The following is a 20,568-nucleotide window of genomic DNA, read 5'->3' on the forward strand; positions in this document are numbered from 1 at the left end:
TAGTCCACGATAGCGCTGATAACTAACCTGATTCTAGTAACGAGCTAGAATCACCCTAAGGTGCAACCCAGAGGAAAGATACGAACAGAAGGAACTAACGGAGTCGTTCATCCCTCGATATCCACCTCGTTCTAAGACATTGTCCTCTGTACGGAGTAGATATAATATAAACTCATTCCTCCATCTCCATCTGTTACTTCCCATCTGTTCATTCCCCTAGAATACACAGTATACTCGGGACCGTCAGCTTCGGTTGTGCCAACCAGCAACAATCCTTCCGGATGGTTGAACTGAATCATTGAACCAAGAAGCCACAGACGCCGGAAGTTTTACCCTCCAGGATCAAGCTACCCAGTCAAAAGCCCCTCACAAGAGACAGCCCATGCCCATGAAGCCGGTGCTGCGTGTGACAAAATTTCAGCATGATAGATCCCGTGTGTCTCATGGGCAGTATGGTTATCACTGTACACCGTTTCTTTCCTTATTTTCTTTTTTTTTTTACAGCGTTTTGGTGATCCAACTTCTCCATCAGAGGGGTACACCGCAAGCTAACTCCTCTTCGTCAAGTACTCTAACCTAATCTTAATCGTCAACCATGGGAAGGGATATCCCGTCCCAGATCGGACATTACACCTTCGGGAAGGGGGAGGCGGTGTTGACTCCTCTCGGCATACCAACAAGCTCACCTCCGGAGCAGGGATCGATCGACAATTCCAGGGTCCGATTACTAAGGTCAATAGTAACCCATCAGGTAAAGGCCGCATGCAGTGACAACCCATCATTCAAGTAACTACTTCTAGCCTAGACCACTCTTCATGGTCTTGCTATTTACGGGCTGCAGTGCATGGATGCAGGTTACATCCTGCCAGGTACTGTACCGAGAAGACTTCTAGATAAACTTCAGAATGGAAACGAGCGCATGGAAACTCTCCATGTGGTCGGGTATTGTTTGGCGATCAAAGGCCATTGTTTGAAGTGAGGCAACGACGGGGGAGACGACCGAACGGAACCCAGGGAAATAACCTAAAGCGCTCGTTTCGGATCTTTTGCATTGGGGGGCTTTTGCTAGGTTTGGGAAAAATTGAAACAGTGGTGGAGGATGGGGGAGTCACCTGGTTAATAATCAATCCAGGCAACTTACATAAGTCGGGTCGTTGCGATTCCCATTGGAGGTCCGATGAATGTGCGGAGGATTCCAGTGGTGTAAGGCCAAGTCGCTTGGTATTTATCATTTCCAATCTGAACATTCTCCAGGCACCTGACAGAAGTCTTGTTGTCCCCTGTCAGCCCCCCGACTCTCAACGTCCAGGATAGTCCTGTACGTAATCCATGACCTCATCATCATACAACCCACGAACAAAGAGCAAAGCAGCAAACAAGCGAAGAGGGTAAAAAAATCCAAAACAACTCGGAAACTATGGTCCAGACCTTTGGAGACGCCGATCACGCCGATTGTTCAAAACATCGGCCGTGGGTCTCCAATCTTGGCGGAATCTAGCGTGTACTCTAGTTGCCCAGCAGAACAAATCACATCCCACTCCCTTTAGTTCCTGTTTCTATCTATGGTACCGGCCAGTGGGTCAGGTACATATCGAATCTTCCAATAATAGCGGGAGAGATTTCCTGAAGTCCCCTCTCGACATTGCCCTTGTTCATAGAAAAAGGGAAAGTATCGAGAGCTGAAGAATGTCCGGTTGCGGCAGACATGATATGATGGTTGCAGCGCCGCATATCTTCCAGAAACCTGTCACTGAAAGGAGACAGGGACGATGCATAAACCCCGGCTCGTATAAGTCAGTTTTATGCAATTCACAAGGTGACGGCGGAATGGGTCCCGCCATATCTGCGTTCGGCGAACTCCAACGTTACCGACCGCCACCGGCTTCAACATCCCCTTTCTATCCTACAGTTCATCGCTTCCCCAGGCCAGAGAGGGAGACTTCCGTACGGCGTACGTAGTAGGCCACCTCAGCAGTGGGATATCTGCGACGAACTTCTGGTCGCGTAGACTGGGTAAGCATTGTCCAGCCCCACATCAATCCGCAGCCGATCGATCGATTTCATGGCTCCCAAGACTGCCTAATTTTCTCCCAGTCAAACAAGACGAGGAACAAGGTACTGTCGACTAGAGACAGTAGTACTTCCGTTGGATAAAATAAAATAAAATAAAAAAGAAAAAGAAGGACAGCTAGACTTTTGGTTACATCCGTATGCAACAAGCCCATGCACGTAAGACGCGACACAGATGACGGTTACACAGTCAACGCCGTGTCTTAGGCTTCTTCTGCTACCCGTGACTACTACTACTACTAGTGAGCGGGCGAAATCGAGTCAAGCCACAAAGTCGTGCCGATGCAAAGATCCTCAAAAAGCGGCGGGAAGAGATGCTGCTTTGGGGTTAGTCCCAACATGCATCAAATCAGGTACAGACCAGAGGAAGAGTAAAAGTAAAAGGAGGAGATAACGCTTAATCAGCGCTGAAAGCAACCATTCCCACCGAGTCAGAGCAGGAAGAGGGAAGGAGAGAAAGCAACCCGAGTCATGACACTAGGATGAGAAAAATATGAAAAGAAGAAAAGATAACCCCACTCCAACAAGAAGAAGAAAAAAAATTTGTGCAAACCTCAGCCGCAACCCGAGATTTGAATTTAATAATTTCTGATGTCTCCATCATCCTATACGCAGCAATACATCCGCTTTCGACCTGTCATACCAAAAAAAAAAAAAAAAAAAAAAAAAAAAAAAAAAAGTAAGGTAAAAAAAAAAAAAAAAAAAAAAATTAACTCAAGTCCAAAACCACTCCAATCCAATTCTCTCTTACTTTGTCACAAATCCAAACGTGCCCCCCATACGTCATAGCACGAAATCATCCCGTCGCAATGATAGGAATTTGTCTCTGATTTCCCCCGCAAGCCCCAAAAAGCCGTGGCACACAATGATCGTCAATGGCGTTCAGCAAAGCTTAGTCGAATCGTGGAGTCTCGCTTCCGCGTATATCGTAAGACTAGAAGGTAAGGTATCGGCGTAGCACCGCCACTCGGCACGACGCTACTTCTGCGGGCGAAATGAAGGTTGACTCCACTATCATGAAAGTGGTACGCGTGGGCAACCTGGTTCCGTCAGGTGGGAGAATGGCATTGACTGATTGATTGATGGGAACGTCCATCAATTGTCAATCAATGACTATCAACTGTCTATCCGTGTCTATCAGATGATGCATTCTTTTCCCTTTTCTTTCTGAGTTGATCGGGGTCTTGGCGGTTGGCCGGATTCGCTGGGCGGAAGTCAAGATATACATCTCGGTTACACTTTGATCAACCTGGATCAAGGAAACCGTTCACCAGCGATGAGCAAATTAACCCGCAAACGACGGGACTGGAGGGGTAAAGGGTATTGGATTGACATGATCTCCATGGAACAGAAATCAAGGTGCTTTTCGGCGAGCAGGGACCAGACGGTGGCCATCAACTGCTTCAAGCTTAGTCGGTCTCTGCCTTGTTTTGCTATCTGCCGATCCCACTCTCAACCAAGCTCAGCTTCTGACACCCTTCCGGGGTCACCCGCAATACTGGTCGTCCTTACATTACTTAATGACCTATATTATTACTGCTGGCGCCTCCGGGTAGCGCCCGCACAAGTAACGTACAGCTACGTAGATAACACCCCGCAATTGAGTTGACCCGGGAAACAACAGCATTTGAGATTTATAGATAATACAGTTGACGCCCTAGCAGAGGCACTGGCACCACCCTAAATGTCATCTAAGGCTCCTAGTGATTAAACATGACTGAGTATGCTTTTCCCCCACCCTTTCCCATCCTGCCGACCAGTGCCTCATGGAGAAGCAGCAAAAGACACTTGACGGAAACAAAATCACAACCGAACCATCGCGCCAAAAGATCAAACAAGTAAAGAAAAAGGAATCAAGTTAGAAAATGACAAAATATCGAATCGCACCAGGCACGGTGTATTGACAGTCCGGCCATTTATGCCATGTACGTGCTGGAGTCAACGCCACCCTCGGGGTATTCACTGTATAGATGCCATTAGTTCCCGGTGCAAAAGATGAGGGTAGAAAGGGAAGACGGGTCACGTACGGAAGAGCAACTTCGAAACGCTTCTCAATATCCTTGAGGACCTTCTCGTCCTCCTCGTTGCTAACGAACGAGATCGAGAGACCCTTGGTACCAAAACGACCGGCACGACCAACACGGTGCAGGTAAGAGTCGGCGTCCGCAGGCAAGTCGTAGTTGATAGCAAGGTTGATACGCTCAATATCGATACCACGTCCAAAGACATCAGTAGCAACACAGATACGCTTGTTGAACTCCTTGAATTCCTTGTAGCGTTTGATACTAATACGCCGTTAGCAACAGAATTGTATTGTTTACGCAATACGACAAACTTACCGCTCCTCCTGGCTCACACCAGAGTGGACCGCGATACTCGGGAAGTTACACTCGCGCAAGAGCTTGTCCAGCTCATTTGCACGGAGTGTGCTCTTGACGAAGATAATCACCTGGTTGAACTCAAGGCTATCCAGGAGTTCGTTCAGTTTCCGGTTCTTTTCCGCTTCGCTAAGCTTGATGTAGTATTGCTGCAGACCGTGGAGGGTGAGTTTGGTGTCGTCGTCCACGTAAACTTCAAGCGGGTTCCTCATGAACTTCTTGCAAACGGGTCTGATCTCCTGGGAGAGAGTGGCGCTGAACATCATAACTTGCTTGTCGGCGGGGGTAGCACGGAAGATCTCCTGAACATCGCGGCGCATGTCTAGGCAAGGGTGTGAGTCACTGAGTCTATATCAATACATCGATGCTTTCACTCACCGATCTGGTCGAGCATCTTGTCACACTCGTCAAGAACAAATGCCTTGACATTACGCAAAGAAAGCTTCTTCTCGCGAACAAGGGCGTTCAGTCGACCAGGAGTACCGACGACAATGTTGGGGTATGATTCTTTGTTGGATAGCACTTCGACGTCCTTCTGAATGGGCGTACCTCCGTAGAAGACGGCAGTCTTCACGTCGGGAAGGTACTTGCTGAAACGAGCATATTCGTTCTTAATCTGGTAGGCCAACTCACGGGTGTGGCACATAACCAAGACAGAGCACTCTCCGGGGACAGGCTCCAGCTGGTGAAGGGTGGTCAAGACGAAGACGGCGGTTTTTCCGAGACCAGACTTTGCCTGGCAAAGAACATCGACATTGAGAATGGCGGTCGGAATGCAAACTTGCTGGACTATAGTGAGGCGGAACGGTATGTTAGACTTGTATTCGATCCATAAGACTTTGGAAAAAAGAAAGCAATCCGCGTCGCAAGTCCGTCCATCCCCCGAGTCGTCGAAAAAGGCAGGCAAGTGATGTCAACTTTCGTTTCAAATCAACTACTAATGAAAACACTAGTCGGGCATCTATTCAACTGCAGGATAATATCTCTGTCGAGAGTGCCCTGCAGACGGCACGAGAACGCCTGCCGTCCAAGATATGGTGGCAAAAGCGCCCTGACTTTCGAATAGCATTTTTCGCAAATCACCCATTCTTGCTGAAAACGCAATTACCTGGATGATTCGCGAATCCAGTCTCACCGTAATTCGCTGATGTATAAGCAGCGGGTAGTAACTGTTAAAGCACTACTACCACCACAGTGTCTTGTGTGTAATAACCCAAGCAAACATCCTCATGCCGCCCTCAGGCTCGGACGAGATAGGTGGCCAAAAAGCGACTATGGACTCCCGCGGAGATGGACGGACGTTGGAACATAGAGCAATGGAGGGAGCTTGTGGGAAAGAATGTTATCAACTAACCCTCCGATGGATGTTCGAAACCGCAATCGGTGATGGCACGTAGAAGTTCTCCCTTCAGCAAAAAGTCGCGGAAACCGGTCGAGTGAATACCGACGTAGCTTCCCTTCTTGTCCGTACGGCCACCAGAAACCGTAAGGTCGCCCGTTTTGGCGGAGTCGCCATTTGCGGCGGGAGCAGCAGTGGTAGCTGCGGCATCAGTGGTCTGAAGCTCCTCATCGGAGTAGTCAATGAGATCCTCCTCGTGAGACATTTTGTCGGATAGTAACGGAACGAAAAGTGCTGAAAAAAAACTCTAGTTGTCGCGAGGTCGCGTTCTTCCCCAAGACAGCGGAGCTGGGGGATTTACGGTATGGGTGAGTGGTGGTGGTGAAAGCTAAAACAAATACAGTGAATCAATCGTAAACACAACGTAATGCCCCTTTCCGATCCTTCTGGGATGAATTGAAAAGCGGGTCTTGGTTGAAATGTAAGGGAAAGTGATGGAGATGGAGAGAAGGTTGAGGTCGCGAGGGATGAGGCTGAGGACAGAAAGACCGCATCACGTGATGCATGTCATTAGTCACTCTTGCCTGAAAGGTTGCTATTTCAAGTTTAGCGTCCGATTGCCACTGAAAGCTTCATTATTCTTTATCTTGCTTTATCTTGCTTTATGTGTTGTTATTTCAAACAGTCTAAAGGGTTTCTCTTCTTGAATGGCGAAGGTAAAGGGGAAAAAAGGCTCGTCTGGGGGGGCTCAGAGTCACATTCGTGCACGATTAGACTATCTCCATAATGCCGCTATCTATTTACAATCTGCTAGTGTTGCCTCCAAGCAACCTAGTAGCCAGCTCGTTCAAAATGCTACCAGTCAAGATGGCGAGCCAGTGTCAGCTTCAGCACGTATTGTGCCGCATTTTTTGAGCCATGATACTACTTCTGGGCGAAAGTCAACTGGCACGGACACCAACGCAAATGCAGACCGTCTCCCGCAACTCTCCCGCGTATTTATATCGCAGATGCGTGGAATATCTCTAAAAACACAGTTGCGACTTCCAGTCGAGAAGAAAAGGTCATTTTGCAAACGCTGCGATACACTTCTGTCGCCAGGTGTCAGTTGCATACAAGAAATCAGAAACGAGAGTCGTCATTCCAAAAAGCCATGGGCCGACATCCGGGTCATCCGTTGTACTACCTGTGGAACGGAGAAGCGTTTTCCTCAAACAGATAGGCGAACGAAGAAGCTTTCTGAGCGTCGAAAGCAAGGTGAACAGGAAAAGGAAGAAGCGCCAGTCCCATGATTTTGCTCTTTCTGTATTTCTTTGTCATATCGCAACAACGTGGAGTACCACATCAAAGTGTACCAAGAAGGAATACCTTAGGGAGTATGGTATATACATCAAACCCTATCGATTCCCGGTAATCATCATGTGTCCAATGTCGAATGGCGCCTTGAAAGGAAACCAGGCTGGACCTCATGCAACCGTTCCATTGATTAATACCTGTCCGGGTTCAGAAGCAACTATCCATTCGTTTTGATCAGTTGCCACGGCAGGGCGCTAAGTGTATGAGTCGTCCAATAAAGCTAAAGGCGGGATGTGAGATACCGCGGGCTATAGAAACTAAAGGGTGGGTTGTGGTTGTTGATCGGAAAGGCTGCGAAGAACCCTGCAGGTAATTTGCGGTTGTCGACGGAAACGCCCATGGCCCCTTCGCAGGGCTCCGAGCCTTCACGTGCAACTCTGGTCGGTCCACATGCTATCCAGGATGAAAAACAGGATTCGTCGATATAGAGCAATCGGAGATGGTTCCAGGTATTCTACAGGTGAATTTGTGAGCCTACAAATGTATAATCTCGGATAGAGAAGTGGCTTGACGCAACCGGCCTCATTCATTACATTTGTACATAAGCCATCAGTGTGGCAGGGCATGATCAGCCGTGGGTTTATTCAACATGGTCATAGATCAAACGTCCACTCATAAAGACACGTAAAGAGAACAATGCATATTGGGGAATCGAGACGCCAAATAGTAGACGACAAATCCAACTTCAAAAGGTGAGAGGCGTGGTTCTCGTGACATGTAAACAGCCCGTCCAAGGAATTTAAATATAGAACAAAGAAAATGGTACCAACGAGGGAACTCCTTCGCTAAAAACACCATGTTGTTTCCTGTCGAATCTCGGTTCATGATACCTCCAAAGGTCCAAAGGTTGCCGCGAGGCAAATATCCCATCTTTAAGCAACTATCCTGTCCCAAACAAAAAAGGGGAAATAAGGAAACGAAACGAGACGTGTAAGAAAGAAAAGGGCAGAGCACAGGAGACAAAGAAAAATTCACGTCTGCGGGTTAACTGTCGCTGTAGCTGGTGAAGGGGGCAAAGAACGCTGCAATAACGGCACAGATCATAATAGCACAGGGTCCGCGAGGACAGAGTGGTATATAAACATGGAGCTTTCTTCTCCTTTTTTTTTTTTTTTATTTTTTGCCAAGGAAACAGATACTTCCTTTATTTCTCTTTCATGACTTAAGTTAGGTCGTGCTTGCATTTATCGTCTCGAGCGTTCGGTCATAATCATCCTAAAGCATGAAAAGCGGACAAAGAGGTCGTCTGGTAGTCGGGTCAATGTCGCCAGATTCCAGTACATGAGCCTCCGGGGTGAAAGGTCGTATAAGGCAATATGTGAATGGGGTAGGTTTCAAGGTATAGAGCGGTGAACGTCATCCAAGTATATGCGGTCGGGGATCATGGTTGAAGATAGATTGTCCACAGCGAGGATCATCGTCTCCTACGGGCAGCTTGATCGAGGCGCTGGTCAAGGCCCTCAATTCGGGCGCGGTAGGCTTTCACAATCTCCCGGATATGTCCAATCTTCGCCATCTCGGTTTCCAGCTCATCAATTGAGGCTAGAATCGAACGCGTACGAGCAATCTCGGCATCGGCATTGTGGATAACATTTCCTGCACGGTCGTAGGTGTTTTGAATAGAGAGCTGCATTTGTTCCTCCAGCTGCAGAATGTTAGAACAGGTGATAAGATGATATGCAAGGATGACCGGCTTGTGGAACATCGTCTGGACAGTCCCAACCGGGAGCCGAAATCATGACATAGGAAAACATGCGCAAAATGCTTATGAGAGAGTTTTAGGAAACGAAGAAGGGAGGGTGATTTATCGGGCGGGCATAATAGGAATCCAGAAGAAAATATTAACATACATAGTCGATGCGACTCCGAATCTGCCCCTGTAGCGCATCCAGCTGATGGGATAGCGCTCGCAGACTCATCGGGTCCAGCAACAATCGGCCATGACTGCTGGCAGCACTGGCCGCACGCGAACTTGAATTGCTGCTTCGACCAGTTCCTCTGCCCCTGGAAACCCCGTTGGCGGCATGGCCACCCTGAAGCGCAATCTGTTGCTGTTGTCGGAGGATCTGGATCTCGGAGGAGGTAAGGCCAAGCGAGGTGTCGGGAATCGAGGCTGTTACGGACATTTGGTCCCGGCAGAGACATGCTCTTACCGCGACAAGAGTCTAGGAAGCGCCGGTCGTTCTCAATGTGTGGAGATGGGATGGACCGAATTTCATGATGGTTGGCCGGAGCGAATGTCAGGAGGAATTAGGACGGAGAGTGGGAAGGAGAGTAAGGGACTGAATCGGCTTCGCTCGATGATTCGTTCTTCTCTCCTGCTCGCTCTCGCATTCACGCACTCACCCCTCTGGAAGTAACTCAAGAAAAATCGCCTCCTCACCAACAGACCTAAGTTGTCATTGGGGGAAATTAGAGGGGAGGAGACCGAAGAGGAGGGGAAACGAAAGAGGGATGATGGTGGGAGACGAAGGCCGATTGAGGAAACGGATTATCGGCGGCAAGAAAAAGAAAAACGACCGCAGCGGCTCTCCTCGTGAATCGGTCGCAGGTTACACGCTGACGGACGCCCGGGGACGATAGGAATTGGTCTACCTTGGAGAAACTAGCACGAACACTGGTGAAGCTAAGAGTGTGATTAGAAATGCTTCGGAGAGTTGAAGAGACGGAGGTGGGAGGAGGAAGACTGTATGTAGCAAGTATATATTGTATGGCCGGAGAGTACCTGAGGCAGACCCTGGGAGTACACAACAAACGGCCAGAAGCCACGCCCCAGAAGAGAACAAAAGAAATAAATATACTGGAAAATGATGCCCAAAATGATCCAATGTTGAATATGACCGATTTCTAGATCTTGTCCCTTTCTTTGACACCCGGTATGAGTTATTCTGGTGATATAGATCGGAGTTTGGTGTACATTATATAGAACGGAATTCGAAGAAAGACTTAAATCACGATTGAATACTGTCGCACAAGGGCTGAAACCATGATTTAGGATTTTTGTAATATATTGATTTAACTATCTCACCTGCGAGAGTGAAAAAAAAAGGGGGGGAAGAAGGAAAAAGAAGCATACCAGTGTACGGTCACTGAGGAATTTACCTTTACAGAAGAAATCCACTACTAACGATGGTTCCGCCTTCCGACGTCCTCCAACCATTCATTCAGCTCCCTCTCCTCCGCAAACCAACAGCAGCTCCCACCTCCAAGCAATTATCCTATACGAATCGCCTCTCTCCAAGACTCAGAGGTTCCCTTCCTCTCTTCACCGCGATCTCATCCCGGAACGTCCCCAACAAACCCGGCAACCCACGCTGCCAATAGCGCAATCAGCCAACCGCCTCTGCAAACGCCAATCGATCAATCACCGTCGCCTCTGATCACCAGAACCGAAACGAACTCCGTACCTAAAACCCGCTGCCCAACTCGTGAGGCTAGAGCCCTGCGACTGCTGTCTTTGATCCGTGATTGGGTTGGTAGATCCGCGTCCGGCACAGGCCTAGTCCTGCGACTCTTGTCTTTCACCTATCTTGCTGGATACCTCATCGGCTGGTGAGTTCTCCCCTCCCTCGTCAGCTCCACCGTGGTTCGCTGCCGCTGTTTCTGTCGTTCCCCGGAGCTGTGCCACCTCGAATCCTTTCTTTTGCCAAGAAAACGAGGAACTATGAGAGCTTACATTACATGTCTGACAAAGGTGGAGCTTCAATAGTTCGATAAAATTAATGTCCCATTCACGCGCCTAGTCCACCGCGATCTATTTGTTCCATCTCATCACAATTAAAACAGAGCATTCTAATAAAATAAAAAAGCTTCACGAAAATGCCCAAGGAACGCAGTTTCAACCCGGTACAAGCGCAGCGGAAAGCAGACAAACAGAAAAGCTTGAAAAAGGCCAAATCTGAGGCGCAGGCTCGCCAGAATGAGAAACTCGCTCGTCGCAACCCCGAGCGCATCCAGCGACAGATCAATGACCTCAAAGCGGTAGAAGAGTCCGGCCAACAACTACGGCCGCGTGATAAGGAGGTCTTGGAGGCGTTGGAGCGGGATTTACGTGCTGTGCAGAAGGCCCGGGAAGCACTAGGTGACAAGGCACCGAAATTCGATAATTATCAGTCGAGGCGGGGTGGCTTTGGTGGCAGAGGTCGCGGTGACGGTGTATTAGGGAAGAGGAGGAGGGATGACCGCAGCCAATTCGGACAGGATAGTGAGAGTAGTGAGACGGATGAGGAAGTTCGGCGAATTCCTATGCCGCGGGATACGCCACCGCCAGTTCCTCGCCAGTATCAAAAGAGGAGAGAGGGGGATGCAGATGCAGGTCCTCGGGGACCACATGGTTTGCCAGCGAAACCACCTGTGGTTGAATCCCGAACTGTTTATGAAGCGAAGCCAGAGATCAAGGATCTGCGACAAGAGGCGGTTAAGAAATTTGTTCCAGCTGCTGTTAGGGTTAAACAGGAGGCCATTCGAGGGCAAGGGAAGCTACTGGAGCCGGAAGAAATGGATCGACTGGAGAAAGCGGGTTACAATGCTGGTCCTTCGGAAGCTGTGGAACGAGTGGGCTCTGACAAACCTGATGATGACGCTCACCAGCAGCTAGTCGAAGAGGAGAAACGATTCAACCAGGAACTCAGATCCGTACAGATCGAGGACGTTGAAGATGAGGATGCATGAGATGTATGACAGTGTATAATAATGATATCCAGTACTTCACGATGCTCAACTGATACCGGAAAATAGCAGGCTCTATCGCGGACCTAGCACATTTGGAAAAAATAATCTGAGTTAGGTATTCCGCTCTGTGGCAGAGCTCCTCAAAAGAGATAACAAAATCTGTATGTACACACAACCCTTCCCATGAATACGCCTTTAATCCCAGCAAGCCTTCAGGCAATGTGCCACCCCTCAAACACCTAGAAAGTAGAGACAAAAGGAAAATGATGTACAGTCCCAAAAGAGTGGCAGAAGTTGGCATGTCTCTGAGGACTGTGAAGCTGTCTAAGAACAAGAATCCAAGTCTTCGAGATGAGTGCAAGAGATCTCCAGACCCAAGGGCACCAAATCAATGCGGAAACCAAAAGCCGGCTGGCGAATGCAAATATCTGTACAGTATCCCAAATAATAGGAAAGAAAACCAAAGAAACAAGGACATCACGGCGTAAACGACAAAGGAAAGAATGGATCGGTTGGAGAGTAGTGTGCGCGATAAGATGCACCAGGAGAAATGCACGAAGGCCTTAATTTTCTGCACGGTCAAGTTCGTGCCTCAGAATGCACATGATCCAACCATAACTCCAGAAGTGTTGCAAGTATTAAAGCGTATAAGAACCGAGAGGTGTCTTATGTAGATGCGGATGTTTTCACGGATCAACCTGCGAAAACCAAAATCGACTAATTTCGAAGAAGTGAAATGTTGCCTTTGGGGCCCAAGAAGCCAAACAAGTAGCGGTGGGCTTTACCGCAAGTTACGAATAACCTTACGACCGCGCGCAAGGAAGGGGCTCGGCATTTCGTCCTTTTCAGGGTCCCACACTGCTGGCGGATCGCGATCTGAAGATTTGAGGCCAGAAGAGCAATTCGAAGTGCGGGAGTCACTAGCACATCGCTTGAGATCTTCAACAGGGCGGCCACCAGCCCGGGCTTGGGCAAGTTCGACCAGTGTTCTACCGCCCATATTGCGCTGCATGACGGCTTTGAACATCTCCTCTCCACCACCGTTAACCTTCGTAGGATGCTGTTTTAAGCCAGACTTGCGAGTCGGCGATCCTGCATCAGCAGCCAAGTTTGCCGATGATGGGATTTTCGACAGACGTCGGTGGGGAGATCTGGCTTTGGGCTCTCCGTGACGGACGTCTGATTGACCGGACCCTGATGCTTGCGGTAGCCTTGAAGGGTTGCTGGGGAAAAGTGGAGGTTGCGTGCTCAGTTTCTGCATTAGTGCGGCTGTGTTCTGACGAAGGAGGGGGCGAGACGGAGCCTTAAAAGGGTCGGGCTTGACTTTAGGTCTAGTAGGTGAAGGCAGATCAGGGGTGTCGTCTTCGTCATCGGAGTACGCTAGAGTAGGCTCCCATTTGGCCCGCTGTCTCTCTGCTTCTGCGAAGATGTTCTTACCAGAAGACGTGGCAGAGGTACGACGGGGGGACAAGGAAAGTGATGCGATTGAAATGGGAGATGGCTCAGCCATCTGAACATCGACGGGCGACTCAACGACTGTCTTTGAACGATTGAAAGGAGTGCGAGTCTCTCGTCTTAACGGCTTGTTCGCTGGTGACTCCATTGACAACTGACTGATATCAGTGGTGGAAGGAAGGTCCGTGTCGTCTGCATTATTGGTAGACGACCGAGGGCCGTAAGCGCTTGAGCGTAGGCCAGCATCATCTCTGACGTTGTGGCTTTTCTTCTGTTTCTCTAGTTCAATCGCCACCCTATCTTGAACTTCAGTCTCAAACCTCTTACGAAGTCTGTCAAGTTCGTTCTGCACCTGACGATCGATTTCTAGTCTGGCTTTCACCTCCCATTCCCGGCGCAGGGAGCTTTCAATGTCGGATTTCATCTGCTGCCTCTCTTTTTCGAGTTTTGCAAAGGTCTGCTCGACTTCCTTGGCTTTCTGCAGGGCTGATTCTTCACGCTTTCGCAGTTTGCTACTAAGGTCAACAACTTCTTTCTCCTTCCTCATCAGGCGGATGATAGGAAGGTTGATCAAAGCGGTAGTGTCGGGGCGGTGGTCTGGGTTTACTCGTAAACAACTAGCAATGACATTCTTCAGCTCAGGAGAGTAGAATTCAGGCAGCGGAGCGAATTTGCCTTCGCGGATTCGTTGGACAAGTTGAATATGTGTCCTCGCGTTGAAAGGTGGCTCTCTCTGGCAAAGTTCGTACATGATGCAGCCGACAGCCCAAATATCTGAACGCAAGGTATATTTCTCCGCAGCGCATATCTCGGGGGACATGTAAAATGGAGTGCCGACATATGTTGATGCGAAATCATGAGAATTCATCAGTTTAGAAAGGCCAAAATCTCCTAGCTTGACCGTGTTGTCATGTCCCAGGAAAATGTTTTCCGGTTTCAAATCGCGGTGCAGGATTGTCATCTGTGCCTGCTTCCCCTTGAGGCCTGAGGGCTTGGGTGCAGGTCCTAGAATGTTGGACCCTACATCCGCCGGGTCTGCACCATAATGGCAACGGTACAGCGCAGTGACCAATTGAGAAAGTATACGCCAAACAAATTCTTCTTCCGCGTACTTGTTCGTCTTCTTCAGGTTCTTGATAACCATGCTGAGATCGCCGCCGCCGCAGTATTCCATGTAAAGATACAAATCTTGGCTCGCTTTTAGGTGTTCACGGTGGTAGTAAGCGACGATGTTCGGGTGTCGAAGAGAGCTCAAAATATTAAATTCGGCCGTAAGCTGCTCGCGTTCTTTTTGGGACATTTTGATGTAGTTGATCTCCTTGCGGCACAGGATCTGCAGATCGCGTTTGTAAGTAGTTGTACAACGTAGAAGAGGGGTTTGGTGAGCCTACAAAGCCATCTGTCTTCCTCCTGACTTTGCGAATAATGCCGAAGGAACCACAACCTGAGCACAGTCAGATATTTCGCGGGGCCAAGAATCAGACATAGAGATATATGTATGCCTTACCAATCTTCTCCAGCACCTCATACTTGTCTGCTTCTGCCAATGCAATTGCCATTGTGGCTACTGAGTAGATTATGCCACTGACAAGCACGTAAGGGTAAAGGGAAAGGCCGAATAGGAGAATTGAAAGACGATGGATGAGTGATCAGCTCATTCATGAGTTGGTCCTATTTCGTGGAACCTGTTTGGTTAGTAGACAACGAGGTCGGCTCTGGACATGCAGTAAAATTGGTAGATTTAAAGAAGTAAGTCTTCATGCAACGGGACGGAGGCCATGAATGTTTAGTTGAAGCACTGTTGCTGAGCAACGGCGTGCGCAAGCGATCCTTGCTTCATATAGTAGGCGGTGAAATGAGGGCGGTGAGGAGTCATGTCATCATCACCACCGTCATTGTTGGTTGAGTGTGTAAATATTTCCATCTTGCTGTAAGATCTGTCACTTATGCAACCGCAGGCACGCCTCTGTGTATGGTGCATCTAGTATGCTGCACATGAATCTATTGTCCTTTCACACTGATTCCTGGCGTTGTATTCTGTAAGGACTAGAAGCGGATAGACCCCCCTTTGAAGGGCTTCTCCTTTTCCTATGTGGCGATCAGATGCCCCACGTGATCCCCTCTTATCGATAAGATGATGGCATCGCCAACCGATACAGTCCCTCTCTCGGCAACATTATCGAATATCTCCAGACACCATCGGCATAAGTCTCACTCGCAATGTCTGAACCGACTGTGCTTCGCAAGGATCAATTAGAGATCAGTTTACACAATGAAAAGAAACTGATCAAGGAGGGAACCATCAAGGACGATAACCCTCTCGATCTTAGTGAGCCGTTTCGGGAGCTTTGCACTGCTTGTCGTAAGGGGGATCTCAAAGTTTGTCAAGAGAAGATCACAGAAGGAGTCAATATTAATGCTCGCGACCCCTATGATTACACCCCCTTGATCTTGGTAAGTGATCTTGACTTCCATAGGACCACCCTGGCAACCTTGTCGAATTAGGCAAGTCTTGGGTGATGGAAAGCCAATAGTTCACTGCTAAGAACCGTGCAGGCAAGTCTCTGTGGCCATTACGAGGTTGCCCAATTGCTTCTCGAGTCCGGCGCATTATGCGAGCGAGATACATTCCAAGGGGAAAGGTATGGCCGGTCTAGTTGCCATCCAACTTTCCAAGTACCGCTGACATGCGCGCTTTATGTAGATGTCTATACAATGCTCTGAACGACCGCATTCGGAATTTGTTGCTTGAATATGACTATTCTAAATCGACTGATCCCCTTCAACCCCTTGCAGCTCACATCTCCTCCCTCCTCACCCGGGACCAGCCTGGGACGTCTGATATCGTTGTGAGTGCCGAGGATGAGCCTCTGTACTTACATAAATTCATACTCTCTGCGCGATCACCTTACTTCCGGAGGAAGCTGGCAGCTTCCCCTGATACCGCAACATGGAACCTCCCCAGCACTATACCACCACAGGCTTTTGCCGCAGCGATCAGATATCTATACTTCGGGGAAGCACCCCGTGAATTAAGAAGCGGACCTGGCACGGGTTTCACTGAATCGGAAGTCTTTGCTGGCATCGATAGGATTGCCAGTCACTTGGAGATCGACACTCTTGTGGACAGCATTCTTGACAGTGGTGACAGGAGACTAGCCAGGCAGAGGAGAACTACGGAACTTACAAAGGGGAGAGACCAATTAGAGGAATGGTTCCGCAACAATGTTCTACAAAATAAGTTGGTAGTCGAAACAATCAAGGCAGAGGACATCAAATGGGATCGCAACAATTCCATATATGCAGATGTCTTGCTCCAGGCTGATGAACTGCCGGAGGATACGGATGAGCATATCAACGGTATCCTACAGCCAGGAGGCGTTGCCAATGCTGGCTCAAAAGAGCAAATCCGGAAGTCGGTCCTCTTTCCCTGCCATCGGGCAATGCTTTTGAGGTCTGAATTCTTCCATACCATGTTCTCGTCACCATTCCGTGAAGCGCATCTAAAAGATCATTTACACATCATCAATGTCGACTGCTCCCCTGACGTGCTAGAAATTATCCTTACGTTCCTTTACACCGAAAGGGCCGATTTCCCGCTTGAAGTTGCGGTTGACGTTCTGTTCGCTGCAGACATGCTGTTTATAGAGAAGCTTAAAACCAGAGCAGCAGTTGTGATCAGCACCCTCGGTAGCGGTAACATGTCCCAGGCGGAAGCTGCGAAGACCCGGGGCACTAAGGAGGAAGATGACCTCGAAATATATGCCATCATTCGAGCTGCATGGATGACACGGGTTCAACGACTGGAGGAATTCGCGGCTCGCTACCTGGCGTATCGGCTGGAAGCCCACATCGACTCACCTGAGTTTGCTGAACTAATTCAAGAGTCGGCATCTCGTATCCAAGGAAGACAGGAGACCGATTCTATCGAGCTGCTAGACGACATTCGCTTTTACCTGGGCGAGCGATTCAGACTCAGGTTCGACGACACTGGCCTTGAAGAAATGATGGAAGAGGAGGCCGAGCAGCATGCCACCGGCGCGAATGCCAACGATGAGAGTATTGAAAAGGTTGTGCATGGTGTAGGAGCAATCGATCTTACAAACAATGGTTCCGTTGAAGGACGTAAGGGTGCAGAACATATTTCCCAGGAAGACCAGAATCATGACCATGTCATGCGCAACTTAAACGGAGAAATTGTCGTGGATGAATTCGATAAGGATTCGATGAACTATCACATCTTGATGAATAAACTCGACAAGATCTTGGAGAGCTTGGATCTGGAAGCTTGATCTTGGTCTTGACGAGGAGGCAGCGTTAGATGCAAGCCAGGTAAATATGACGATTGATGATTTCACGCAGGATATATACAAAATCCGTTCATATACATATATACATAGAATGTTGCATACCTATACGTTGTTCTTGATGCATATTCCTTGGGTTGATGATTATATATTGGAATAAACTCGTGCTGACTCTCTCTCTCTCTCTCTCTATATATATATCTCTCTCTTTTTTTTCTCTATTTACCAAAGACATTTGTACATGCATTGATTCTCTAACATCCACGAGTGACCTCAAACCACAGCTTCAAACGTCTACCTCTACACTATCCCTCACCCAGAATCATGGTATAAATCACTGTCAACTTCTGGTCAAAACTACCCAATCTACACAATCATCAGCTGTGCAAGAAAGATAGGAACCCAGTTGTCGAACAACAACCGAGGCACACACCCAAGCAGTCAAGCCACACGCAACGGAGCTAGGTTGGAAGAGTCAAGCATGCGATAGAGACGACGTTAGCCAGGTCACGAGGCAGTCAGGCAATACAGGCGGACAAGACAACCCATTCGGCCGAATACACAACCAAAAAGAGCAGGATATACGGAGGGTATACATGTCAAAAGGGAGGCAAAGATACGATACAGGCACATGATAAACAATAACGCATTGTTGACACCCTGATATGTTTTCTTACGTGTCACACCACATCCCTCACTGTCCGATGGCGATCCGAGCCGCTGGTTGTCAGTGCGATAGTTTTGACGACGAAAAGTCAATGTGACTACTATACATACAGGCATACTTTGACATTGTCCGTGCTTGTCAAGTCGTTAAGGGTTACCCTACAGAGACAGACTAAGAAGCGAATGAGAGAGGGAAAAATACCTCTCAGAGAGTTTGCATTAAGGATCCATGTGTTTGGCAGACGTGGACTGAGTGCGCGCGTGTGTGATAGAAAATGGGGCCATGCATATGGGGCTGAAGGACTATAACAACTTGATAATATTAGCATAGCCCGAGAATCACAGGATGATGTGAGGTATGAGAACAGGCCCTCCTGCATTGCAGTGGAAACGAAGATCATCCGGTTTCGCTCTTTCCTCCACATCATCTTTTAGTGGATATGCACTGTGGTAACATTTTCCTTTTCCTTTTTCCTTGTTTTACAGTGGAGACCAGAGCTTTACGGTGTGGTGCCCTGGAGGGATCACACTGATGCACCCACGAATGCAGATGTCCAGCCAGCCTCCCGGCCGGTTGGGATTTACGGTACAGACGAGGCTAAGAAGAAGAAAAAAAAAAAAAAAAAAAAAAAAAAAAAAAGAGAATCAATAAAAAAAAACGCATGAATTGTATAGATACAAGGCCATTATGATCGACAACACGATCATTGGACGACCTGACTAGGCGTCTTGATTTTCTGGTTTGGCCGCAGATTATCGGACATTTCCGTTGCGGATCAACCCTGGGAAAAAGAAAAAAAACCACGCATGGCCTCTTTGTCGGGGGTTTTACATGCCAATCAGACCAGCAGTCCGGTGAAAAACCATGTCGAATGGGCGACATTAGGCGTCGACGGTGGCTACCGCAATTTAGTTTCTCGAGTCTTGAGTGGAAGAGCCGAGTCAGGGCCTCTGACTCGCAACTCTATTCGAATTGCCACGACCACATTCGCTCCAGTGAAGTCGAGCGCAGTCTCTTGCATGCGTCTTGTTTGGGTTAAATCCCTATCGACGGGATGCACGTCTTATTCGTTACATCCGACTATGATCGACACCGTCGTCGTCTGGATCGGGCGTGCGGGGATACGGGCTTGATTGGTGCGAAATTTTGCGAGCACGATGAAGCTAAGAATACCGTTGGAAGCATATGGTTTGATGGTGATGATGATGATGATGATGGTTCTATGATATCTTGATCCCTTCATCTGGTTTCGAGTCAAACACCCTGGTTTCTGGGGAGCAGAGAGCTCCGAGAACCGTTGCTTTGGGAGGGGGTCAAACTTCGCGTGGGGTGTTCAGACATCATCCCGTTCTCTGCCCAACTTTCGCCTCGTTAACGCGGTTTCCGTCGAGGTGGGGGGAAGAAATGAGAAAGGCTATGCGAAAGAGGGGCTGCAAACTTGCATGGCCTACACACGCATATACGGAGTACTACACTCTTCTCTACGGCCCCCTCCGACCTTGCCCTACTGTTTTCCCTGTTTCTCATCGTAGAAGATGCCCCCCCTCCATGGTCGGCCAGCGAACTGCTCCAGGTTCCTACTCAAGAATAGGCAGAAAGTTTCTGTGTGGTAAATCAGGAGGGCCACCAGTCACTGTGTCCGTTATCGCAGGGGTGTTGGCTGTGTGGATGCAAGATCCCTGGCGATTTACCAGAGTCGCAGCAGCGGATGATCTGTCATAGCGACTGGAGGGTTCGGTTGCAGGAGCTGCTCCAATCGCTGGCGAGCTCCGGTCCGGGGTTGGACAATCGCTATCCTTTCCCCTGGTATTACTCATGATTCTGTTATTAATGATCCATTCCCATGGGAAGGACCGGTGAGGGTTGGGGGTTATGTGGCTAATTCGACCAGGTGATGTTCGTTCCATGCGAGATTTGGGCCTCGCCCCAGTAGGGGATTTCCTTCTTTCCGACTAGAATAGAACTAGAATCCCGCTAAAACCATTCCAGCTAACATCCTGGTCAGGTTGTATTGCTGACCTGCGCTCGGTCTGACTTCATCGTCCAGGCACCCGCAGAGAACCAAGAAAATCAGGCCATGTACGCAGGAATGATTCATCCATTCGCCCGTTGTACAGAGTTGAAATCCTGATCGAATATCGACTTGACCCTGCATATAATGTCCAAATCACGTTGCGTCCAAAACGACTGATCTCATGCGCCGCACCCGGATAGGAATGGCACTAATTAGACTCTGTCTTAGACAAGAATTCCAACGGCCAAGTAGTGAAACCCACTATTCCAGGCGATCCGCAGAGGTTTAGCACGAGGTATTAGCGGCTTAGC

General features: G+C 48.7%; 7 protein-coding genes across 7 annotated transcripts; 3 read left to right on the plus strand and 4 right to left on the minus strand.

Moving 5' to 3' along the window:
- Nucleotides 1-3,675: 3,675 nt before the first annotated feature.
- BDV37DRAFT_263159 (ATP-dependent RNA helicase SUB2) lies at nucleotides 3,676-6,276 on the minus strand. The gene is made up of 5 exons (XM_032083508.1): nucleotides 5,803-6,276; nucleotides 4,827-5,237; nucleotides 4,410-4,770; nucleotides 4,098-4,355; nucleotides 3,676-4,032 (listed from the first exon to the last, which is right to left on the minus strand). Exons 1-5 carry the CDS (start codon nucleotides 6,050-6,052, stop codon nucleotides 3,987-3,989), a joined length of 1,326 nt encoding a protein of 441 aa, XP_031935894.1. The 5' UTR covers nucleotides 6,053-6,276; the 3' UTR covers nucleotides 3,676-3,986.
- Nucleotides 6,277-6,289: 13 nt separating this feature from the next.
- BDV37DRAFT_26717 (ribonuclease P Rpr2/Rpp21/SNM1 subunit) lies at nucleotides 6,290-7,417 on the plus strand. Its single transcript, XM_032083997.1, has one exon. It carries the CDS (start codon nucleotides 6,495-6,497, stop codon nucleotides 7,077-7,079), a length of 585 nt encoding a protein of 194 aa, XP_031935895.1. The 5' UTR covers nucleotides 6,290-6,494; the 3' UTR covers nucleotides 7,080-7,417.
- An 817-nt stretch (nucleotides 7,418-8,234) lies between these two features.
- BDV37DRAFT_263167 (uncharacterized protein) lies at nucleotides 8,235-9,734 on the minus strand. The gene is made up of 2 exons (XM_032083509.1): nucleotides 8,994-9,734; nucleotides 8,235-8,788 (listed from the first exon to the last, which is right to left on the minus strand). The coding sequence occupies exons 1-2, from the start codon at nucleotides 9,267-9,269 to the stop codon at nucleotides 8,558-8,560; spliced, it is 507 nt and encodes a 168-aa protein (XP_031935896.1). The 5' UTR covers nucleotides 9,270-9,734; the 3' UTR covers nucleotides 8,235-8,557.
- A 1,096-nt stretch (nucleotides 9,735-10,830) lies between these two features.
- On the plus strand, nucleotides 10,831-12,065 carry BDV37DRAFT_26809 (WW domain binding protein 11). The gene has a single exon (XM_032084120.1). The coding sequence runs from the start codon at nucleotides 10,963-10,965 to the stop codon at nucleotides 11,812-11,814; it is 852 nt and encodes a 283-aa protein (XP_031935897.1). The 5' UTR covers nucleotides 10,831-10,962; the 3' UTR covers nucleotides 11,815-12,065.
- Nucleotides 12,066-12,541: 476 nt separating this feature from the next.
- Nucleotides 12,542-14,941, minus strand: nimA (serine/threonine protein kinase nimA). The gene is made up of 3 exons (XM_032084116.1): nucleotides 14,777-14,941; nucleotides 14,661-14,713; nucleotides 12,542-14,602 (listed from the first exon to the last, which is right to left on the minus strand). The coding sequence occupies exons 1-3, from the start codon at nucleotides 14,826-14,828 to the stop codon at nucleotides 12,596-12,598; spliced, it is 2,112 nt and encodes a 703-aa protein (XP_031935898.1). The 5' UTR covers nucleotides 14,829-14,941; the 3' UTR covers nucleotides 12,542-12,595.
- A 429-nt stretch (nucleotides 14,942-15,370) lies between these two features.
- BDV37DRAFT_26817 (ankyrin repeat and BTB/POZ domain protein) lies at nucleotides 15,371-17,952 on the plus strand. The gene is made up of 3 exons (XM_032084135.1): nucleotides 15,371-15,723; nucleotides 15,826-15,911; nucleotides 15,974-17,952. Exons 1-3 carry the CDS (start codon nucleotides 15,490-15,492, stop codon nucleotides 17,559-17,561), a joined length of 1,908 nt encoding a protein of 635 aa, XP_031935899.1. The 5' UTR covers nucleotides 15,371-15,489; the 3' UTR covers nucleotides 17,562-17,952.
- Nucleotides 17,953-19,496: 1,544 nt separating this feature from the next.
- BDV37DRAFT_26957 (uncharacterized protein) lies at nucleotides 19,497-20,315 on the minus strand. The gene is made up of 2 exons (XM_032084386.1): nucleotides 19,732-20,315; nucleotides 19,497-19,528 (listed from the first exon to the last, which is right to left on the minus strand). The coding sequence occupies exon 1, from the start codon at nucleotides 20,148-20,150 to the stop codon at nucleotides 19,821-19,823; it is 330 nt and encodes a 109-aa protein (XP_031935900.1). The 5' UTR covers nucleotides 20,151-20,315; the 3' UTR covers nucleotides 19,497-19,528; nucleotides 19,732-19,820.
- Nucleotides 20,316-20,568: the final 253 nt, after the last annotated feature.

This window comes from Aspergillus pseudonomiae, assembly GCF_009193645.1.
Source record: "Aspergillus pseudonomiae strain CBS 119388 unplaced genomic scaffold BDV37scaffold_117, whole genome shotgun sequence".
In the NCBI taxonomy this organism is placed as follows: Eukaryota; Fungi; Ascomycota; class Eurotiomycetes; order Eurotiales; family Aspergillaceae; genus Aspergillus; species Aspergillus pseudonomiae.

Excerpts from the sequence above, each read along its gene's own strand:
- BDV37DRAFT_263159 (XM_032083508.1), bottom strand. The coding sequence starts at position 6,052 with ATGTCTCACGAGGAGGATCTCATTGACTACTCCGATGAGGAGCTTCAG. Across the intron at positions 5,238-5,802 it reads TTTCGAACATCCATCGGAGG|TCCAGCAAGTTTGCATTCCG; the intron begins GTTAGTTGATAA and ends GCCTCACTATAG. Across the intron at positions 4,033-4,097 it reads CGTTTCGAAGTTGCTCTTCC|TGAATACCCCGAGGGTGGCG; the intron begins GTACGTGACCCG and ends GCATCTATACAG.
- BDV37DRAFT_26717 (XM_032083997.1), top strand. The coding sequence starts at position 6,495 with ATGGCGAAGGTAAAGGGGAAAAAAGGCTCGTCTGGGGGGGCTCAGAGT.
- BDV37DRAFT_263167 (XM_032083509.1), bottom strand. The coding sequence starts at position 9,269 with ATGTCCGTAACAGCCTCGATTCCCGACACCTCGCTTGGCCTTACCTCC. Across the intron at positions 8,789-8,993 it reads TTCGGAGTCGCATCGACTAT|CTGGAGGAACAAATGCAGCT; the intron begins GTATGTTAATAT and ends AACATTCTGCAG.
- BDV37DRAFT_26809 (XM_032084120.1), top strand. The coding sequence starts at position 10,963 with ATGCCCAAGGAACGCAGTTTCAACCCGGTACAAGCGCAGCGGAAAGCA.
- nimA (XM_032084116.1), bottom strand. The coding sequence starts at position 14,828 with ATGGCAATTGCATTGGCAGAAGCAGACAAGTATGAGGTGCTGGAGAAG. Across the intron at positions 14,714-14,776 it reads TGAGGTGCTGGAGAAGATTG|GTTGTGGTTCCTTCGGCATT; the intron begins GTAAGGCATACA and ends GACTGTGCTCAG. Across the intron at positions 14,603-14,660 it reads GGAGGAAGACAGATGGCTTT|ATCCTGTGCCGCAAGGAGAT; the intron begins GTAGGCTCACCA and ends CGCGATCTGCAG.
- BDV37DRAFT_26817 (XM_032084135.1), top strand. The coding sequence starts at position 15,490 with ATGTCTGAACCGACTGTGCTTCGCAAGGATCAATTAGAGATCAGTTTA. Across the intron at positions 15,724-15,825 it reads ATTACACCCCCTTGATCTTG|GCAAGTCTCTGTGGCCATTA; the intron begins GTAAGTGATCTT and ends AGAACCGTGCAG. Across the intron at positions 15,912-15,973 it reads GATACATTCCAAGGGGAAAG|ATGTCTATACAATGCTCTGA; the intron begins GTATGGCCGGTC and ends CGCTTTATGTAG.
- BDV37DRAFT_26957 (XM_032084386.1), bottom strand. The coding sequence starts at position 20,150 with ATGGAACGAACATCACCTGGTCGAATTAGCCACATAACCCCCAACCCT.